This window comes from Podarcis vaucheri, assembly GCF_965113315.1.
Source record: "Podarcis vaucheri genome assembly, chromosome: 3".
Taxonomy (NCBI): domain Eukaryota; kingdom Metazoa; phylum Chordata; class Lepidosauria; order Squamata; family Lacertidae; genus Podarcis; species Podarcis vaucheri.
In genome coordinates, this window is record NC_138761.1 from 27,529,688 (window position 1) to 27,550,805 (window position 21,118).

Below are 21,118 nucleotides of genomic sequence, written 5' to 3' on the forward strand. Positions count from 1 at the left end.
AGTGGGGCTGAGAGACTTCACAGAAGTGTGACTGGCCCAAGGTCACCCAGCAGCTGCATGTGGAGGAGCGGAGACGCGAACCCGGTTCCCCAGATTATGAGACTACCGCTCTTAACCACTACACCACACTGGCTCTCCCAAGGTACTATTTCTGGGTTAGCGGAGTCTGTAACCTGAAGCGTATGTAACCTGAAGCGTATGTAACCCGAGGTACCACTGTAGTCATAATTTTTTTTAAAAAAAAGCCTTGAATGTTCTAGCCAACTGTACATGTCATGAATATTTCAGAGTGGAAGTGATTTTTTCCCTTGCTTAATAGTTCTCAGTGTTTTGGGTGGGCACAAGCATGGCACCATGAGAGACTATAAACAAGATCTCCCAGTGAATAGGTGCTACGCTAATTATTCAGCTGCAAGTACAGAGAATTTGTGAGCAGCCATCCGGCTACTGCTGCTGTTATAACTACCAGGCACCGTTTGGCACAATTCTGCAACAATTAGAGAACATCCACTGATTTTTTAAAAATATTGTTGGCTGATAGGCATCTCTACCTCCTCCCCTCATCTGATAGCTCTCCCTGTGTGTAAACAGTCATCATTCTTGTGCAATTTCTTTTTGCAGCTAAGCATATCATTCAGCAAGGTCTTACTGTTATGTTCTAGGTACACAACGACCTGGTTTGTTTCCTATATGCTAGTCATCAACATGATGTACCGTCTTCTCGCATGATCTTATTTCCTAATCCTGTGCTATAAATATCTCCTAAGATTAAATAATAAGCAGGTCAGACTTTGAAGGACATGTACCTCCTTGAAGATGTAACTGATTTCTGACACCGAACATTGCGGGCAGGTTCTGGAGTGGAAAGATTTTTACCCTTGTCCCAATAGTGTTACAGCACCCTCTACTTCCTTCCATAGAACCAAATGGTCCCCACTAACTTGTATGGCTGAAAGTAAATATAGCTCATTCTACCAATCGGCTTTTCCCACCCCCTCCTCACACCTCAAAAAAGTGTTGTAACTGTTTCTACAGAGTTGTAAGACCAAAGTATCACAAAGTCATTTCAGGGTTGCAGATCCTAGCAAGGCTTACATTTAAATTCTGGATTCATAACCTTCATAATGGAGGTGGTTACAAGCGAGCAAATGAAGAGTGAGGTGGGGAAATCATTGTCTTTTTGATTGTAGTAATCCATTGTATTAATCCATTTTTGCACTTGCCTATATTGGGGTGTGTGTATTATTACTTATACTAATGGTCCCAATCCAGCAGAGTTTCTTCTTCATTTTTTCTTGCTTTCCTTCTCCATCCCTGAAAGTTTTTTAAAAACGCCCTTTTCTAGTAAAAAGCTGGCCATTTTTATTTTTTTTAACTTTTTAGTGAAGGCTGAGTTTGCATCCAGATCACTGTCTATTGCTAAAGCTTCAGCTGAGGGAGACCTCTGCTGTTAGCTTTGAGCATTGGTTCCATGCCTCCAATAGCAAACAACAGACCGGAGACCCAAGATATGTGACTGCCGTAGCGGTAAGTGAATTAAATTACTAGCTGGCTTCTAAACACTCTCCCAGCTGGAAGGCAGCCCAAGTGCAGACAGCATGACATGGTCTGAGGTGCTGAACAAGGCTGGCAACTCCTTGTAAAACCACAAAACATATAATGAAATGAGGACGCATCCTATAAAAGGATCAAGGATTGGCATATAGCGTGTATAAGGTCTTGTGATATTAGCAAACTCAGCATGCTACACAGTTAAGCACTGAGCGGATGGCCTTTGATTAGTGTTGTTGTTGTTGTTGTTTAATAATAATAATAACAATAATAATAATAATAATAATAATTAATAATTTATTTATTTATACCCCGCCCATCTGGCTGGGCCTCCCCAGCCACTCTGGGTGGCTTCCAACAAAGTATTAAAATACAGTAGTCCGTTAAACATTAAAAGCTTCCCTAAAGAGGGCTGCTTTCAGATGTCTTCTAAAAGTCTTGTTCTTCTCTTTTACATCTGGTGGGAGGGCATTCCACAGGGCGGGTGCCACTACCGAGAAGGCCCTCTGCCTGGTTCCCTGTAGCTTTGCTTCTCACAGTGAGGGAACCGCCAGAAGGCCCTCGGCGCTGAATCTCAGTGTCTGGGCAGAACGATGGGGGTGGAGACGCTCCTTCAGGTATACTGGACCAAGGCCGATTAGGGTTTTAAAGGTCAGCACCAACACTTTGAATTGTGCTCGGAAACGTACTGGGAGCCAATGTAGGGCTTTCAAAACCGGTGTTATGTTGTCTCGGTGGCCGCTTCCAGTCACCAATCTAGCTGCTGTATTCTGGATTCTGGAGGTTGTCCCCTCAATGGAAAAGGGGACCATTGGTTGGGCACCCTGATTCCTGACCATTTCTCATAGCCACTTCAAACCTCTCACACACTTTGCGGACTATAGGTGAATGTAAAAAAGAAAAAGAAAAGGTTTGCTGTAGGTCATAGTCCATACTCCATTGTTGTTGTTTAGTCGTTTAGTCGTGTCCGACTCTTCGTGACCCCATGGACCAGAGCACGCCAGGCACTTCTGTCCTCCACTGCCTCCCGCAGTTTGATCAAACTCATACTAGTAGCTTCAAGAACACCATCCAACCATCTCATTCTCTGTCGTCCCCTTCTCCTTGTGCCCTCCATCTTTCCCAACATCAGGGTCTTTTCCAGGGAGTCTTCTCTTCTCATGAGGTGACCGAAGTATTGGAGCCTCAGCTTCACGATCTGTCCTTCCAGTGAGCGCTCAGGGCTGATTTCCTTCAGAATGGAGAGGTTTGATCTTCTTGCAGTCCATGGGACTCTCAAGAGTCTCCTCCAGCACCATAATTCAAAAGCATCAATTCTTCGGCGATCAGCCTTCTTTATGGTCCAGCTCTCACTTCCATACATCACTACTGGGAAAACCATGGCTTTTACTATACGGACCTTTGTTGGCAAGGTGATGTCTCTGCTTTTTAAGATGTTGTCTAGGTTTGCCATCGCCTTTCTCCCAAGGAGCAGGCGTCTTTTAATTTCGTGACTGCTGTCACCATCTGCACTGATCATGGAGCCCAAGAAGGTAAAATCTCTCACTGCCTCCATTTCTTCCCCTTCTATTTGCCAGGAGGTGATGGGCCCAGTGGCCATGATCTTCGTTTTTTTGATGTTGAGCTTCAGACCATATTTTGCGCTCTCCTCTTTCACCCTCATTAAAAGGTTCTTTAATTCCTTTTCACTTTCTGCCATCAAGGTTGTGTCATCTGCATATCTGAGGTTGTTGATGTTTCTCCCGGCAATCTTAATTCCGGTTTGGGATTCATCCAGCCCAGCCTTTCGCATGATGAATTCTGCATATAAGTTAAATAAGCAGGGAGACAATATACAGCCTTGCCGTACTCCTTTCCCAATTTGGAACCAATCAGTTGTTCCATATCCAGTTCTAACTGTAGCTTCTTGTCCCACATAGAGATTTCGCAGGAGGCAGATGAGGTGATCAGGCACTCCCATTTCTTTAAGAACTTGCCATAGTTTGCTGTGGTCAACACAGTCAAAGGCTTTTGCATAGTCAATGAAGCAAAGTAGATGTCTTTCTGGAACTCTCTAGCTTTCTCCATAATCCAGCGCATGTTTGCAATTTGGTCTCTGGTTCCTCTGCCTCTTCTAAATCCAGCTTGCACTTCTGGGAGTTCTCGGTCCACATACTGCTTGAGCCTTCCTTGTAGAATTTTAAGCATAACCTTGCTAGCATGTGAAATGAGTGAAATTGTGCGGTAGTTGGAGCATTCTTTGGCACTGCCTTTCTTTGGGATTGGGATGTAGACTGATCTTCTCCAATCCTCTGGCCACTGCTGAGTTTTCCAAACTTGCTGGCATATTGAGTGTAGCACCTTAACAGCATCATCTTTTAAAATTTTAAACAGTTCAGCTGGAATACCATCACTTCCACTGGCCTTATTATTTGCAGTGCTTTCTAAGGCCCATTTGACTTCACTCTCCAGGATGTCTGGCTCAAGGTCAGCAACCACACTACCTGGGGTGTATGAGACATCCATATCTTTCTGGTATAATTCCTCTGTGTATTCTTGCCACCTCTTCTTGATGTCTTCTGCTTCAGTTAGATCTTTACCACTTTTGTCCTTTATTATGGTAATCTTTGTACGAAATGTTCCTTTCATATTTCCGATTTTCTTGAACAGATCTCTGGTTCTTCCCATTCTGTTGCTTTCCTCTATTTCTTTGCATTGCTCGTTTAAGAAGGCCTTCTTGTCTCTCCTTGCTATTCTTTGGAAATCTGCATTCAATTTCCTGTATCTTTCACCATCTCCCTCGCATTTTGCTTGCCTTCTCTCCCCCGCTATTTGTAAGGCCTCGTTGGACAGCCACTTTGCTTTCTTGCATTTCTTTTTCATTGGGATGGTTTTAGTTGCTGCCTCCTGTATAATGTTGTGAGCCTCCACCCATAGTTCTTCAGGCACTCTGTCCAGCAAATCTAAATCCTTAAACCTGTTCCTCACTTCCACTGTGTATTCATAAGGGATTTGGTTTAGATTGTATCTTACCTGTCCAGTGGTTTTTCCTACTTTCTTCAGTTTAAGCTTGAATTTTGCTATAAGGAGCTGATGATCTGAGCCACAGTCAGCTCCAGGTCTTGTTTTTGCTGACTGTATAGAGCTTCTCCATCTTTGGCTGCAGAGAATATAATCAATCTGATTTCGATGTTGCCCATCTGGGGATGTCCATGTGTAGAGTCGTCTCTTGTGTTGTTGGAAAAGCGTGTTTGTGATGACCAGCTTGTTCTCTTGACAGAACTCTATTAGCCTTTGCCCTGCTTCGTTTTGATCTCCAAGGCAAAACTTGCCAGTTGTTCCTTTTATCTCTTGATTCCCTACTTTAGCATTCCAATCCCCTATAATGAGCAGAACATCCTTCTTTGGTGTCACTTCTATAAGGTCTTGTAAGTCTTCATAGAATTGGTCAATTTCAGTTTCTTCAGCACCAGTAGTTGGTGCATAAACTTGGATTACTGTGATGTTAAAAGGTCTGCCTTGGATTCGTATCGAGATCATTCTATCATTTTTGAGACTGCATCCCAGTACAGCTTTCGCCACTCTTTTGTTGACTATGAGGGCCACTCCATTTCTCTTACGGGTTTCTTGCCCACAGTAGTAGATATGATAGTCATCCGAACTGAATTCGCCCATTCCCGTCCATTTTAGCTCACTGATGCCCAGGATGTCAATATTTATTCTTGCCATTTCATTTTTGACCACATCCAACTTACCCAGGTTCATGGTTCTTACATTCCAGGTTCCTATGCAATATTTTTCTTTACAGCATTGGACTTTCCTTTCGCTTCCATGCATATCCACAACTGAGCGTCCTTTCGGCTTTGGCCCAGCCGCTTCATCAGCTCTGGATCTACTTGTACTTGTCCTCCGCTCTTCCCCAGTAGCATGTTGGACACCTTCCGACCTGAGGGGCTCATCTTCCAGCGTCATAACTTTTATATGCCTGTTGTCTTTGTCCATGGAGTTTTCTTGGCAGGGATACTGGAGTGGCTTGCCGGTTCCTACTCCAGGTGGATCACGTTTGGTCAAAACTCTCCACTATGACCTGTTCATCTTGGGTGCCCTGCTCGGCGTAGTTCATAGCTTCTCTGAGTTCTTCAAGCCCCTTCGCCACGGCAAGGCAGTGATCCATGAAGGGGCCATACTCCATACCCAGGAGTAAATCCCATTGAACTCAGTGGGACATACATCGGATTAGACTATGCAGCACTAAGAAAATGCTTCTAAAATCCTGGGAAGCATTGCTAAACCAAATTAGCAACAACATCCTTAGAATCTAGGGTGCCCGATTTAGATATGCAACGACTGGCAAGATGTGTACAACTACTGTGCCCCCCCCCATCTTTCCTCTCCTGCTGATTTCAATTCCCTTTATCAAAACTCTTATCTGGGATTGCTAATGGGTCATGCATCTTGAATTACGCACTCAAAGTGCAACACGACATAACCTGGAAATCTGGATTCTTCTTTGAGAACCAATTAAGCCATTATCCATATGATGTCTTAATTATACTAATGAATTCTAGTAAAAAAAGAAGTGTAGTTAAGCATTTGGGAAAACAATTTCGGAAAGGGTTGTTGGCATCTCCCTGTCTTGATAGACAATGGAGTGTGCCTCCGGGGTGAAGCCAAGCTAGCAGCAGGAAAGTGACTCTCTGGGGCACAAGCCTGGACAGTGTCTTTGGAGGTCCTGGGCTGCCCAGACAACAAGACCGCCCCTCTTGGCCTTGCTGATGTGGTCCAAAGGAAAACACAGCAATACATTTGGTGCCAGCTTAGGTGCAGGAGTTGCCAGAGTTGCCTTGTATAAGTTGCCATCCAGCAGTCTTAGGGACTCCACTCTGGATTTGTGTATGTTTTACTCCTTAGCCGTTTCTTCTCCCAAAGATATCCTGCAAGGCAGCAGAGGCTTAGAACCAGGGTTTTCCTTTTCCTAGATGGTCTAGGTGGAGGGTTTATGGAGTGTTAGGGGAGGGGTATTACCTCTGGTGGGGGACACGGTGTGTAGTTTGTTGGAAAGGCTAGAACCAGGCAGAGGGCCTTGTTGGTAGTGGCGCCTGCACTGTGGAACACCCTCCCATCAGATGTCAAGGAAATAAACAACAATTTGACTTTTAGAAGATATTTGTTTAGGGACGTTTTTAATATTTGATGTTTTGTCATGCTTTTTAATATTCTGTTGGGAGCAGCCCAGAGTGGCTGGGAAATCCAGCCAGATTGGCGGGGTAGAAATAATAATAATAACTGCGGGAGGCAATGGAAGACAGAAGTGCCTGGCGTGCTCTGGTCCATGGGGTCACGAAGAATCGGACATGACTAAACAACTAAACAACAACAACAACAACAATTTATTATAGAAACATGAAATCACATATATGTATGGTACAGAGGGTTCATCCATTCAGGACTTAATTGAGGCACCCATCACCTCTGATGGGAGATACCAGCATCCGCCTGCTGGATATCACATCAGTTCCTGACCTTATAGGGGACAAATCTGTTTTGCTGATTCTAAGCTTTCTGGTCCTCGTGGTTATTAGACTGTGGTGTGTGTGTGTGTGTGTGTGTGTGTGTGTGTGTGTGTATAAACTAGAAAATGATATAGACTGGACCAAGCTACAGCAAAACTTGAGGGCCACTTGGGGAAGTGCAAATGAAGAGGTGCCTAGGATGCCACAAGGAGCATATTAACCTTGACTTTTTGTAGTGTTTGGTCTGGGTCTGTATGTTGCAACTTCCCTCCAGTAAATCAAACTGAGGCAGAATTATGTTGGCAGTTTATTTAGTTGTTGTTGTTGTTTAGTCGTTTAGTCGTGTCCGACTCTTTGTGACCCCATGGACCAGAGCACGCCAGGCACTCCTGTCTTCCACTGCCTCCCGCAGTTTGGTCAGACTCATGTTTGTAGCTTCGAGAACACTGTCCAACCATCTCGTCCTCTGTCGTCCCCTTCTCCTTGTGCCCTCCATCTTTCCCAACATCAGGGTCTTTTCCAGGGAGTCTTCTATTCTCATGAGGTGTCCAAAATATTGGCGTCTCAGCTTCAGGATCTGTCCTTCCAGTGAGCACTCAGGGCTGATTTCCTTCAGAATGGAGAGGTTTGATCTTCTTGCAGTCCAGTTTATTCAGTAGGTGGCAGCATTTCTTTAGGATGACTTGTGCTATTAATTGAGGCAAGGCTATTTGCAGAGGGAAAGACCTTTCTGCATACAGATTAGATCTACTGGAGCTACTGTACAGAGAAACCCCTTTGCACTCAGCACCCAGCCTGCTGCTCCCACCCCATACAAATATGCTTCCCCAAATAAACCTCCCTTAGACTCAAGCCATATCAAAGGTGAAATCTCAGTATTTCATAATAGGAAAAGTTATTTCCAGTCTTTATCATCTATTTACAAAACGCCATGAGCAGTAGGCCATAGTTATACCCATTTTGCAGATGGAAAAGAACATCCCAAACAGAGCAAGTGTTTACTAAACTAGATATATATGCATGCAGTAAAAGGCTAGCAATTGAAACCAAAGTACTTACATGGATGGTGAAGTGATCTGCCCACACCTTTTACTTCCACAAAGAGTTTCACCAAATGTAATGATATTCCATGGGGCTTTACACATCTCTGATTCACCCATTGCATCCACACTAATAAGTGGGGTGATGGGCAATGGGTGTTTGGGAAGTGCTTTGAGATCCTTAGATGAAAGTCGCTAATGAAATGCTCCACTGCTGCTTTGACACTTTCACTCCTTCAGCAAACCTCCTTGATAATGATGAATTGCCAGAGCAGAGCATCAATGGGGAAGAGCAAGTGGGAGGAGATGGAATTTCACCTCTGCAGGCTAGAAGCAGAATATGTGGCTCGCTTCATCCCATGAAAGCATTCTCCAGCTACCGAGAGGATCGCTGTCTCTGTCTCGCTTCTACAAATCTTTTGGAAATGCTCAGGGTTGTATTCAAAGCAGTGCTAATGTTCTGTCAGTGCAAGGAATGTGTACAAAGGGCAAATCCAGCAAAGGGAGGCTTTCAAAAAATGTTATTCACTTAGGCAAGAACCATTGGAATGAGCTGTTGAGGATGTGGATCCTCAGCTCCAGAGGCAGATTTAGGGCAGTGCGACCAATTCTGCTGTACTGGGTGTCGGGATCTCTACTGGGCCAAGCCGATAATGCTCATCTTCCGGAATCGCCCTCCTGACGAAGAATTAATGACCTGAGCCTTTGACGAGGCTCCAAGGCATGTTCCCCCATTCAGCAAAGTTTCCAGCAGCATACGGAAGGATGAGACAGTATGAGCTACATGGTTAAAGAGTTTTATTATCTTCTACGCAGACAGCAAAGAAAAATACACCCTCTCTCTACGAAAGCAGAGAGCAACTGAACCAAACAAAGAAACAGGAAACCACTAACGTCACATCTGTCTCTTGTCTCCCGTGAGACTTCCAGCAGAGAGTCCACCACCTTTCAAGACAATCTGTTAACACTACTGTTAAACAGCTTGAACTATCAGGAAGATCTTCAAATGTTCAGTCAAAAGATCTCCCTTCTTGAAATGTGAACTGGTTTGCTTGGGTCCTACCTGCTGGAACAACAAGACTAAAACGTTAGTTTGTTGTTGTTTTTTAAAAAACATTCCTATTGTTTTCATTATCCTAGTTTTCACTTATTGGGTGTATATATCTTATCATTAGGCTGGTGTGCTTTGCTTGCTATGTTGTTGAAAACAATGACATTTAATCAAAATTAATGCATGTTACAATTAAAAAAAACAAAATCAAAGCTCAAGCAAAGGAGAGAGATTCAAAGGTTGAGGAAAGACAACAGAGAAGTGTGCCTTTGGGGATGAAGTCAAACTGTTGGAAGGTTTCAGTGCCTGCTGTGGCTATAGAGACTGATATGGGAGAGACATGTTTTGTTGCATCTAGGGCAGATGAAGGCATCCAGTTGTGCTGCTGCAGATGCACCATGGCGTTTCTTCTCTCTGTGCTCCTCCAAGCGGCATTTTCTCCTCTGGTCATCACTTTGGATACACAGCTTGACTGCCTGTCTCCAGGCAGTGTGGTCCATCTGCAAGGAATTCCCATCTGCAAGGGTTAATGTTTCCAGACTTCCTTCCACATTAGTAGACATCTTTGTAATGCAGAGTTGGTCTGCCAACAGGCTTGGTGCTAGAACCATCTCTCCAAAGAGAACGCCCTTGCAGTGTAGGAGGGCTGCTGATATAAATGTGCTTTTACTCCCTCCGCACATGCACCTATGTCTCTTTAAGTCCCATAGAAGCAGCAAAGCTGAACTGAGCATCTTTCACCTGCCATTGTCGCTTTCAGCTCAGGGAATGGGAAAGCTGGCAGACAGTGCAGAGAAACTGAAGAGCTACAAAGCATCTGCTTTTCGTACAGGAGGTCCTAAATTCAATCCAGGCAGGAATCCATCTATCTCCAGGTAGGGTTTGGGAAAGACTCTGAAGTCCTGGAGAGCCGCTGCCAGTCAGTGTGGACAAAACTAAGCTCAATGGAGTTGGTGGTCTGACACAGTATTAAGTCAGCTTCCTAGGAAACCTAGTCAGAAACCAGCCCCGTTTCGCTTGTTGTCAGCACACCCAGAAGCCAAGAGTTAACAGGGCCGAAAATCCTTAACACGCAGCAAATTCACAGCAAAGAGAAGCATCTTTGTTCCAGTTCCCTTCCTGAATGCCCTTCTTTCTCCTGGAACCGAACACTCTGCAGGCATCACAAACCCACACAGCTGGTTTACTTTAGCTCCTCAAACAATACCTCCATGGTCTTCCGGTTGCTCATGCTAATGATGGAGTTCAGCAATTCCACCAAGAGAGAAACATGAGCCAAGGAGACAGTCGGGAGGGGAGCTGGCTCCTCTGGGGATTACTTAGTGCTGCAGAGTGGCATTAGCATAAAATAAGTGTGCTCATACCTACAGAGCAAGCTGTAACAGTTACGTAATATTAGACTGAAGAGAGGAGCCCTTCTTTAATGTGCATAGCTTCACTGACTACAAAATGTGGCAAGGCCTCCTGCCGTTTCTGCCCTACAGTCCTGTCCTGACTGCGCCACTGGAAGCAAAAGAGGCAGATTGTCTTTTCAAGTCAACATTGCAAGGGCTCCGGGGTTACCTTAACGCAGTAGGTAGCACTAAAACTTTTCATTATGCAGATCTGCAAACAAACAAGCAAACAAACAAACGCCACCGCAACCCACACTTGTCAATTCCATCTCCAGAAATACAGTTTCAGGGCTTGTGCCGCGAAGATCTTGCTCAGAGGCTGGGACCTAACCATGTAACCTGGCATAGTTTATTTGATCTAACCATGCATGCTCAGATACCCAGTGCTCCTCTTCAAGCATCCAAGAGAACAGGGAGCTGCAATATCCATCCTGGCAAACAGCATGAGGTTCCTGGATGGGCTAATAATAATAATAATAATAATAATAATAATAATAATAATAATTTATTATTTGTACCCCGCCCATCTGGCTGGGTTTCCCCAGACACTCTGTGCGGCTTCCATAGAAACCAAAAAACACTAAAATATCATACATTAAAAACTTCCCTGGACAGGGCTGCCTTAAGATGTCTTCTGAATGTCAGGCAGTTGTTTATCGTTTTGACATCTGATGGGAGGGCATTCCACAGGGCGGGTGCCACTACCGAAAAGGCCCTCTGCCTGGTTCCCTGTAGCTTTGCTTCTCGCAATGAGGGAACCGCCAGAAGGCCCTCGGCGCTGGACCTCAGCATCCGGGCAGAATGAAGGGGGTGGAGACGCTCCTTCAAGCTCCCTAGGAATATTAGATGCCAGTCATAAGGGCATAAGAAGAGCCTGCTAGGTCTGTCGGCTCCACCTGTCATTGGCTCTGGCTTATGCGGTGGAGTTTGGGCTTTCAAATTTCAGCAGTGCCCTGTGTGATGCCAAAATTCAGTGCCCCCTGGCCTCTAGGATTCTATTGTTCGTCCTTGTTGTGACGCCCCCTGCAGTGCTCTCTCGGCTCAGTGCCCAATGGGGGCGAACCAGTCACGTCCTGCTAAATCCACCCCTGATGCCACCAGTCCCAGAGAGTGCCACCAGCCACCCCTGGACACAGGGCTGGCCCAAGACATTTTGCTGCCTGAGGAAGAACCGTAATGGCACACCCCGTCCTCTGTCAAGGTGAAAGGTACCAAACACTACCCAGGTGATTTTGGCACCTGAGGCAGGAAGTCTCACAAGAACTTTTCTCCCTTTCTGGCGGTAACAATGCCACCATAATAATTTACACGATTTACCCTTTGCTGCCGTTTAATGACACCTAAAATGAGCTGCCTGAGGCAGATGCTTCACTCTGACAAATGGTCAGGCCAGCTCTGCCCATACAAATGGGCACATATCAGAACGTTTGTAAGATTACTTCCCCACACCCAAATCCCCTGGAATGCAGATGGTGCCCTGGCCATGGAGGAATCTTGTTCAGTCCTGAGTAAATCTATTGTGTGGTGTGTATAAAAAAGAAATGTTAGCATTCAAATAGCTTTCATTCTTGACATGCTCATCGAGTTTAGCATATATGTTCATTTTTCACCTCCCTCTTCCCCATCTGCCATCTGGGGTAGATGAAAAGGGAATCTGAGGTCTAACGGATCAAATCTGCTGATCTCTATAATGGGACTTTCGTAAACCCCAGATTATGCCACTGCCCATCAGGGTGAAAGGAAAGGAAATCCAACTGGGCTACTTTGCAGGCATTTTACATCTTAGCAGTTACATTTTAAGTTTATAGTCGGAAGACAGAACAACCACTTTATTTTTTACCCTAAGACTCTGAAATAAAGTAGATCCCACATATATGGGATGGGATTGGGGGGGATTCAGTGAGAGGGAGGAAAAGACTTTGGGTTCATCCAGACTTCTGCTTGTCTCCCAGAGAAGCTCAATCTTTCCTGCTGTATCGGAGCAAACATCAATCAGGTTTTTAGGCACACGACAAACAGAAGTGTGGACGAACCCTTTGAGTTTGGCATATTTCATTTTAGAAATCAGTTCTTAATTTATAAAATGAAAACTCCCAGAACTCAGACCTGGGAGATGTAGCGTGCAAGAGGCTACATATATGCTTTCTGTTATATTTCTTTATGTTCCTTATTGATCAAAGTACACTCTTGTAATGTCAGGTTAAAGGTTGAGATTTCATTCTGCAGAACCTGGGTTATCTTTTGTTCTTTCCATACATCATTTTTATCCATATATATATATATATATATATATATATATATATATATCTACTCTGCTTTCCCAGCGGCGTAGCGTGGGCAAGGCAAGTAATTTGCGCCCTCTAACCCCTAACCTGCCGCGTCAGGTGATCTGAGGCGAGTTGCCGCTGGCACTGCCGCCCAAACAATGCCGCTTGCCCGGAGGAGGAGGAGGGCAGAGAGGCGAGGAAAATGCAACATGGCCCAGCAGCTGCAGCAGCAGCGGCGGCAGAGGGGCTGTGAGGAGGGGCTGCCTGGCGCGCCCTCCGCGGCCCTGACGCGCGGGGACCACGGCGAGCGCTGAGAGCCGCTGCCAGCTCGTTGGTTCCGCGAGACTTGGGGCTCTGCTACAGCCTGCGCCCGAGGCTTTTCGGCGACTCCGGAGGCGGCGAGCACGCCCCCCCCGATGTTGCGCCCGCTGCGGCCGGCCCCCCTTGCACCCCCCACGCTACGCCACTGTGCTTTCCCACTCCACAGGAGTTGCTCAATGTGGAACAAAATATAAAAGCAAACAGAAAGACCAAACTGATCCAGCTATTAAAACACAAATGATAAAAAACTATAAACAGCAGTAAAAGAAAGAGAAAAAACACCAGCCAGGAGCACAAAGAGCAACGCTCACAATCAATACGGTAAGGCAGAGGGAGCCAACCTAGTGCTTGCCCGATGTTCCTGAACTACAGTTCCCATAATCCCTGACTATTGGCCCTGGTGACCGTAGCGGATGGGATTCGGAGTCTCAACAACATCTGGCTGCCTCTGCATTAAGGTAGCCAAAATGGCTTGTTTAAAAAGTAACATTTCCAATTGCCAGAGAAACCGAGGTAAAGAGGAAGGTAACCTAACATCTTGGGGCAGGCAGTTCCACAGACAAGAGGCCACCACAGAAAAAGCCCCGTCATGCATTGCCACCAGTCTCGCCTTACTAAGCAATGGCACACACAAGGGAGTGTAACAGCTGATGTTAAAGGATAGACAGATTCCCATAGGAAGCATAGGACCACAAGAAGCTGCCTTCTGTGGAATCAGACCATTGGTCCATCCATCTAGTTCAGTATTGTCTACACTGACTGGCAGCAGCTCTCCAGGGTCTCTCCTAGACCTACTTGGAGAGGTCAGAAATGGAACTAGGGGCCTCCTGCAGGCATAGCAGATGCTCCTCCAAGGAGCAGGGCCCTTCCCCGCAATAAGACGAGACAGCCCTTCAAGCGGCTTTGTCTTAAGCTGCAGAGGGATTTATAGGCAACAACCACCAGCAACATGAACGGCACCAGGAAAGAATAGCCAGTGACTCTTGTTTATGTTTAATCGTCTGCCTGGTGATTAGTATATATAGTATGTACATGAATCTGCTACTGAAATCAGCTATGAGCTCAGACGGGCGAGTCATAAATAACGCCCAGCTTTACTTATGGAATATCCTAGGTGGGGGGTGGGGGTGGGTGAGCGATGCCTTCAGATCTGTTCGAATCGTTATGAATACGCAGCAGCGAATCAAGAAGACACGCCGCCGCCACCCCTTTCCTTTAATGGATTCGTTTCATCAAATTTAAACACTGCTTGTTTAAAAAACAAAAACGAAGCACCAAAGCGATAAAAGATAAAAATGGAAAAAAAGACAAAAAGATGAAAAAGACAAAATATAAAAATGGAAATTCACAACCATTCCTGAAAGCACTAATTAAAAAAACAAAAGCATTTTTTTAAAAAGTTAAAATACTAAAGCAGATTAAAATCACCTCATTTTATAGACCCTTACACCCACTTTGAAAGGGGCGCTGCTGGGAGAACCCCGCTTAATTTTTTTCTTTAATGACACGAAGGCCTGACTCGCAGCACGAGCGATCAGATTTCCCGGGCTGGCCTCGCTCGGCGCCCGACGCGGCAGCCAATCGGAGCCCGGCCAGCCTTCCTCGCGCCGCTGCCCGGGTCCGCGAGGCCCGCCCTTCTTTGTTGCGGCGCCCAATGGGGGCGCTCGGAACGTCGGCGGCTGCCGGGTAACATGGTTCCATGTCAGAGAGCAACACTTGATCATGGAACATGGGCTGAGGCCGGGGCGGCCGAGGCAGCTGCAGAGGCAGCATCAGCCGCAGCCGCCGGGAGAGGCTCCGGTGCAATGAATCGCTGCGCGAGCAGGTGAGGCGGGCCGGGTTTTGCGGGGAGGGGAGCCCGAGGATGGGTGGGGTCGCCCGGCGGCCGAGAGAGGGAGGAACCGCCTGCTTTTTTTAAAAAGGGCTTGCAGTAATCACAGTGGACAAGGTCCGCCTTCCTCCCCGCACGTCGGGATCCCGAGACCGGTGCCAGCTCGCCTGCAGGCGTGCATGCAACCCAGCCTTCCTACCTGCACCATCCGAGGCTCTTTGCCGCATGCAAGCCCCGGAAGAACGAAGCGCGCCGATGCTGCTGCTGAACGGCGGCGAGGCTCGCCGAGATGCTCGGTCGGATCCTCGTTCCGACGGCCTTAGCGGTGCGCCCTCCTCCCCGCCTCCCGCCCCAAGTCAAGCTCCATCCAGGCGCGGAGCCGGGTAGCCAGACACAACAAGCAGGGAGATCTGGTGGAATCCAGCCTCGCTGTGGGGGTGACAGATTTATGATCACCCGGGACACTGTTATGCGGGAAGAGAGGACTCCAGCTCTGCAGCAGCAGGCTCCCGCTTCCTTTTGTGTGACAGTTCCCAGAGGGTTATTCCAGGGTGTGCGTGTAAATGTGTAGATGCGTGTCCTTAGAGGGAGATCAGGGTCCCTCTTCCCTTCTGCCGCGCTCGGGTGAGAGAGAACCTGAGCGGAGTGCTGAGGAAGAGAGGGATCGGAGGGTCCTCCTCTTTTGTTTCATAGGTGTATCCGATAAGTGTCTGCTTTGATTATTGCTGTTCCATTGTTTCCCATTTCTGGCTGAGAACAAGGAGAGCCTCTGCCTGATGCATCTCGCTCGCTCCTTCTCCTAGTGGGAAATGGGCTGTTTTGTCTGACCATGATGCTAACATGTGCTGTCTTGCACCTTCTGTTGCTATTTCCGAATAGATTCTGCCTGCAAGAGGAGAGACCCACCGGTGATCTGCTTGGCTGCTGTTAGCAAGCAACTTCATGCCAACCTGATTCCTTGGGTGGTGGGGGAAGAGGGGATGGGGAGTGCTACCTGGTTGGGAGACTGAGCTGTCCGTCTCTTCCCGCTTTGCCCCGGAGAGGTGCCTCTCGTCCTTTTGAAGGCTCAGCAATGACGGGGTCCAGCTCCAATGTTTCCCGCCACCCTAAAGGAGACAAAGGGGGCCGTTCCAGGAGCTCGCACGCCCGGACGGTTGGCCTTGCCAACAGCGGGGGCTCAGAAGAGGAAGACAAAGATGGAGGGGTGGCTTTCCTCGTCAACAAAAGTGGCTTCCCTATTGATGGGAAGACCTGGGAGAGGATGTGGGGCCACGTGGCGAAGGTGCATCCGTCGGGCAAAGAGATGGTGGAGACCATAAGGAATGCTGACAACCTTGCAAAAGTAAGTTATGACTGCAGCTTCCTTTGTCATGGGCCTTATTCTGTGGCAAGGGTCTGCAGATTCTCTAGCCCAGACAGGTGGCTAGTGTACAGATCTCCCAATGTTGTTGGACTCCAAATCCCACCAGCCCCAGCCAGCATGGTTGATGGTCAGGGATGATGGGACACGGAGTCCCATGCAGCACTTGGCGGGCCAAAGGTTAACCCCCTCTGCTCTGGCCAGGTGTGTGAATCAAGTTCATGGCTGTGTGTTTACTCATTTGCACGATCATTTCTGCTTTCCCCAGTGAGGGTTTCAAAGAATGGTAGAGTTGGAAGGGACCACAAGGGTCATCTAGTCCAACCCCTTGAATTGCAGGAATCTTTTTGTCCAACGTGGGGCTCAAACCCACTACCCTGAGATTAAGAGTCTCGTGCTCTACCGACTGAGCTATCCCGCAGGCTAATTGAAGGTTGGTAGCTCTTTCTTTTGCAAGCAAAGGATTAACTGTAAGGAAGTCAGGCATAGGGTGAGGTAGCCATGGAAATGGGAAAAAGAAACCCCAATTAAATTAAGGGACATTAGGCATGCTCATGCGTTCCAATGGGTCTGCTCTGAGTAGGTCTAACATTAGACACAACCCACCAGCTCTAAAGAGGGCACTGAAGTCTTGCCTAGGGACCAGTGTATGCCTTGCTCAGCCTCCTTTGGTCTTTGAGACTTTGCCTAAGTGCCCACATGTTTCCAGGCCTTTCCTGTACCATGAGGACTAGTAAGTTGCTTTAAAAGAAGAAGCTTGTACCAATTTGTATGCATGCGTGCAGTACTGTGGTGTAGTGTAGAATATTCCCAGCCTTGGTTATACTTGCATTAGTAGACCTTTGAGACATCTATAAACACAGCCCAGCAGCTGTTCGTTTTCATCCCTGGAGGAAATGTAGTTGCACATTAGAGCGGAGGCCAGAGGTGGTTAACAGCGACAGTCATCTGGGCATTTCCATGCTAAGCACTTAATTTTGAGCAACGAATCGCTTTCCGTGCATTTGGAAATGTCGGGTCTCGTCGTTTCCCTCCATGAACAGTTGTGAAAGTTTGCAGCTCTCTGCTAACAGCTCTTGTGATGAAATGAAATCACAGGTGGCACAACAGCTGCAGTTTGGCAGGAAAAATGACACTTGGCTCAGGATTGCGTTGAATTTCGGATTTGATGGGATGCAATGAGAAGTCTGTAGAAACCCTTAAACCAGGCAGTTTGGATTGTTTCACTCTGGCCAGCTGCTCCAAGCTTGTTCTGTGCACTTACAAGTACTACATGAAGCTGCCTAGGCCAGATCATCTAGCTAGTCTTGCCTACCCTGACTGGCAGTGGCTCTCCAGGATCTCAGAGTCTTTCCTACAACGTAGAAATGGAAATGCTGGAGATTGAATCTGGGATCTTCTGCATGCAAAGTATAGACTCTACCAATGAGTTATGGTCCCCTTTCTATCAGATGTGCTCTGCTACTGAGCTATAGTCCTCTCCAGAGGCTGCCCACACCTTCAATATAAAGGAGAAGCAAAATTGCACCATTGGTGAGCAAAGAGGCAGGCTTGATGTTGCTTGCAGTCATGGCAACACTAAGGATGACGGACTGCACTTCAAGATGGATTAATGGTTCTTCAGCCCTATACAAGGTCCTCCACACATACCCAACGATATAAGTTGTTTGGAGAAGGGCATTCAAATGGCCTCCAGAAGTTCCTTCAGAATTAGTTAAGAACTCTGTGTAACGTTTGGGAAGTGGTATTATCTATTTATATATCACATTTATATCCCACCTTTTTCTTCCAGGAGCCCAAAGTGGCACACATGGTTTCCCTTTCCTCATTTCCCCTCATGGTTTTCCCCTGAACAACCCTGCGATTGTTAGGTTAGGCTGGTAGGCAGGGACTGGGCCTAAGCTGGGAATTTGAACCCTGGTCTCCTAGGTCCTAGTCCGACACTACTAACCCACATGGGCTGAATTTGCCACCACTGCAATCCTATGCACATTTAATTAGGTGTAAGCCCTTGACCAAGACTTTCCTAATGCAGCAGGAATTTTAAAGTGGTTTCCACCCCTGTTTTTAGAATGAATTTTAATCTTATTCTTTGTATGATTTTTTTTTAACATTCTGTGTACACAGCTTAGAAAGTCTGAATATAAAGCCACATATAAATGCCTTAAATAAATAGCAAAATGAAAATATAGTCCCTTAGCCATACTGCCCAGAATCTGTTGTGTATTTATTTCAGCATTCCCCTTTGCTTTGAAAAATGAGGGTGATAATTAGGGTTGCCAACTGACCAGAAAAACCACCGGCCTGGCTTTCTCCTGTACCTGTCACAGCACCTTGAAGGGCACTGAGTGAAGCATCATGCAGATAAGCGTTACCAGCTATGAATGTATGACAATCAAACCATTAAAGGCACAGAAGCAACACTGGGTTGAAAGAAAGACCTGGGTTTTGTTTTTTTTGTTTTTTAAGATGGTTAGCAACCCTATTTCCAACCCCTCCATTTTAATTCATCAGCTGCTAGATCCCAATTGAAATCCTTGTGAATGGACTTATTCAAAGTAAGTGCTAAATTGCAACGTATGGGAATCTGGCATATGCCACCCAAATTAAATCTGTAATTAGTGATGATTTTCTTATTAGCGTGTCAGAGGCACGCTATTTCCTCTCGGCCAGAAAGGAATCGGGATTTGGGTTTCAATGAGCATCCCAGCGCCCCAGTTGCTATTGCAGGCGGTCAAGGCAGATGCTTCCTTCCCTCAGCTTTTTCCATTCCGAATTCTAATTCTGCACCATGTGACTTGCGGCTGGCCTGGTGATTGATGAAACAGCTGGCGATGGAGACAACTTGCGATGGAAACTCTCCAGAGATAGCTGCCCTTCCAGCCACCTGTTATGTCTGCAAGGCCACATACTGCGGGGCACTGAGGCGGCTTTCCTATTAAACTCCCTTGTGTTTTAGCAGTCGTGAGCAAGCATGTCGTCCGTCTGGGCAGGTTGACATTTTGTTATTATGTGCCACAGAGTTGCTCTGACCATTTGTTTTTCTATTATACAAAAAGGAAACAAAACAAAAAAACCTGAAAACCTGGTCTGATACCCACTGGACTGCCTGATCCTACAGTAGATAACAGGGTGGCAACTAATTTTTAAATATCCTGTGCACATCTGCGCAAGGCAATTCCAGTGCAAACCAGGAATTAACCCCTTCCGTCACCATGTGTAGAAATCTGCCACATCCCGGATCAGATTATTTATTGTGATGTCAGGTGATTGACAGGTGGGCACAGTCTCCCACCATCAAGCTTGGCCCATGGGGGATGGGAGAAAAAACAATCTGTAATACTTTCAAGATCCAGTACTCCACCTCTGGTGAATTCAGTTTGGGGCTTGTGGTCCTCTAGGTATTGTTCACCTACAGCTCCCATCATCCCTTGCTGACTCGGGCTCATGGGAGTGGGAGTCCAGAAGAAATAAATATGGAGGGCCCCAGGTTCCCTGCCCCGGTCTGCTCTGACTAGTAGGTGACCTTTTCTTCCTTAATGAGCCGGTGTGGTATAATGGTTACAAGTGTCGGAATAGGACCTGAGAGACCAGGGTTCAAACCCCGACTTGGCCATGAAGCTCACTGGGCCAATCACTGCCTTTCAGTCTAACTTATTTCCTAGGGTTGTTGTGAGGGAAAAATGGGGGGGAGGAGCTATAGCTATGCTATATCACCTTAATCTTCTTGTAGAAAAGGTGGTATGCAATAAACACAAATAAATAAGTTGTAATTTCCTTAAACAAAATCTAGCACCCTGGGGGAACAGAAGAGCAGCATCAAAGGGCTGGGGCAATATTCCACATTTTTGGAAATCGGTGTCCCATTTTGAAGCACTATCCAGAGCTGTGACTGTACTGGAATCCCTGACTGCCGACATCAGATTGTTAAGAGCGGGTGCTTGGCATTCTTTTGTAAATCTGTTATGCAGCTCTAAATTGTAAACTTCTTTAAAAAGTTGTTCATAAACCAAGCACGAGATTCTCATGGCAAAGGAAGCTTGTTTGTGTTTCAGACATTTCAGCATCTGGTCACTGGCTCCTGTCACATATGCCAGCAGTCCGGCTGCTGAAGGCATGTGTCCATGTCCGTTTGTCAATTGCTGGCACAGAAGAGTGACATGTGGCATCATAACCAGCTCCCTTTGACAGTGCCGCAAACAGCTGCGGTGAATATTCTGGGGAAAGTATGGCTCAGGGAGTAGTGCTGAGTGATGGGGAACTGTCTTCTGTGCATTGCAAGGCCAAACTAAGAAAACAGTTGATTTGGCAGAGCTGGCCTGATGCTGGAATGAAGACCAAACTGAGCCTGGAGAAGTTGGCTCTTTGTAGCACTTAATGTGTGTACATTCTGCCCAAGACTGCCCAATCCTGTTGTCATGAACTGGCTGGAAAGAGAGAGGAATGGTGGGAGGCGGGGGAACCCCAAAGGGAAGAAGGCCCCTGGACCTGGGGATTGGTGGTGGGATGACGATGAGTGCTCAGAGGGAGAAGAGGGAGCAAACTAGGAGGAGGAAGCTGGAGAGGTAACAGGCCTCAGTGAGAAGGGAGAGTCTCAGGTAAAGAGAAGTTCTGAACTGGAAGCTGCAGCAGGAGAGAGGGATGAGGGAAGCCAAGAGGCAGAGATGAGTCAGGGTGGTGAAGAAGCTTCCCCCTCCCTGGTCTCCCAGAACCAGGAGAGGCATGAAGTGAGAGAAGCAGAAGCAGACATGCCAGGGTAGTCTCAGATTGCTTGGGAAGGACCTGGGAGAGGCTGAGACTTCGACAGTTGT

At 46.8% G+C, this 21,118-nt stretch overlaps 1 protein-coding gene across 2 annotated transcripts in view; it reads left to right on the forward strand.

The window, feature by feature from the left end:
• Positions 1-14,787: 14,787 nt before the first annotated feature.
• VASH2 (vasohibin 2) overlaps positions 14,788-21,118 on the forward strand; it is a 35,877-nt gene continuing 29,546 nt past the window's right edge. For both annotated transcript variants that reach the window (XM_082217845.1, XM_082217846.1), the window contains exons 1-2: positions 14,788-14,941; positions 15,827-16,289. In XM_082217845.1, coding sequence (XP_082073971.1) covers positions 16,020-16,289 — 270 coding nt within the window. In that variant the 5' untranslated portion in view covers positions 14,788-14,941; positions 15,827-16,019. The remainder of the gene's footprint in view (positions 14,942-15,826; positions 16,290-21,118) is intronic.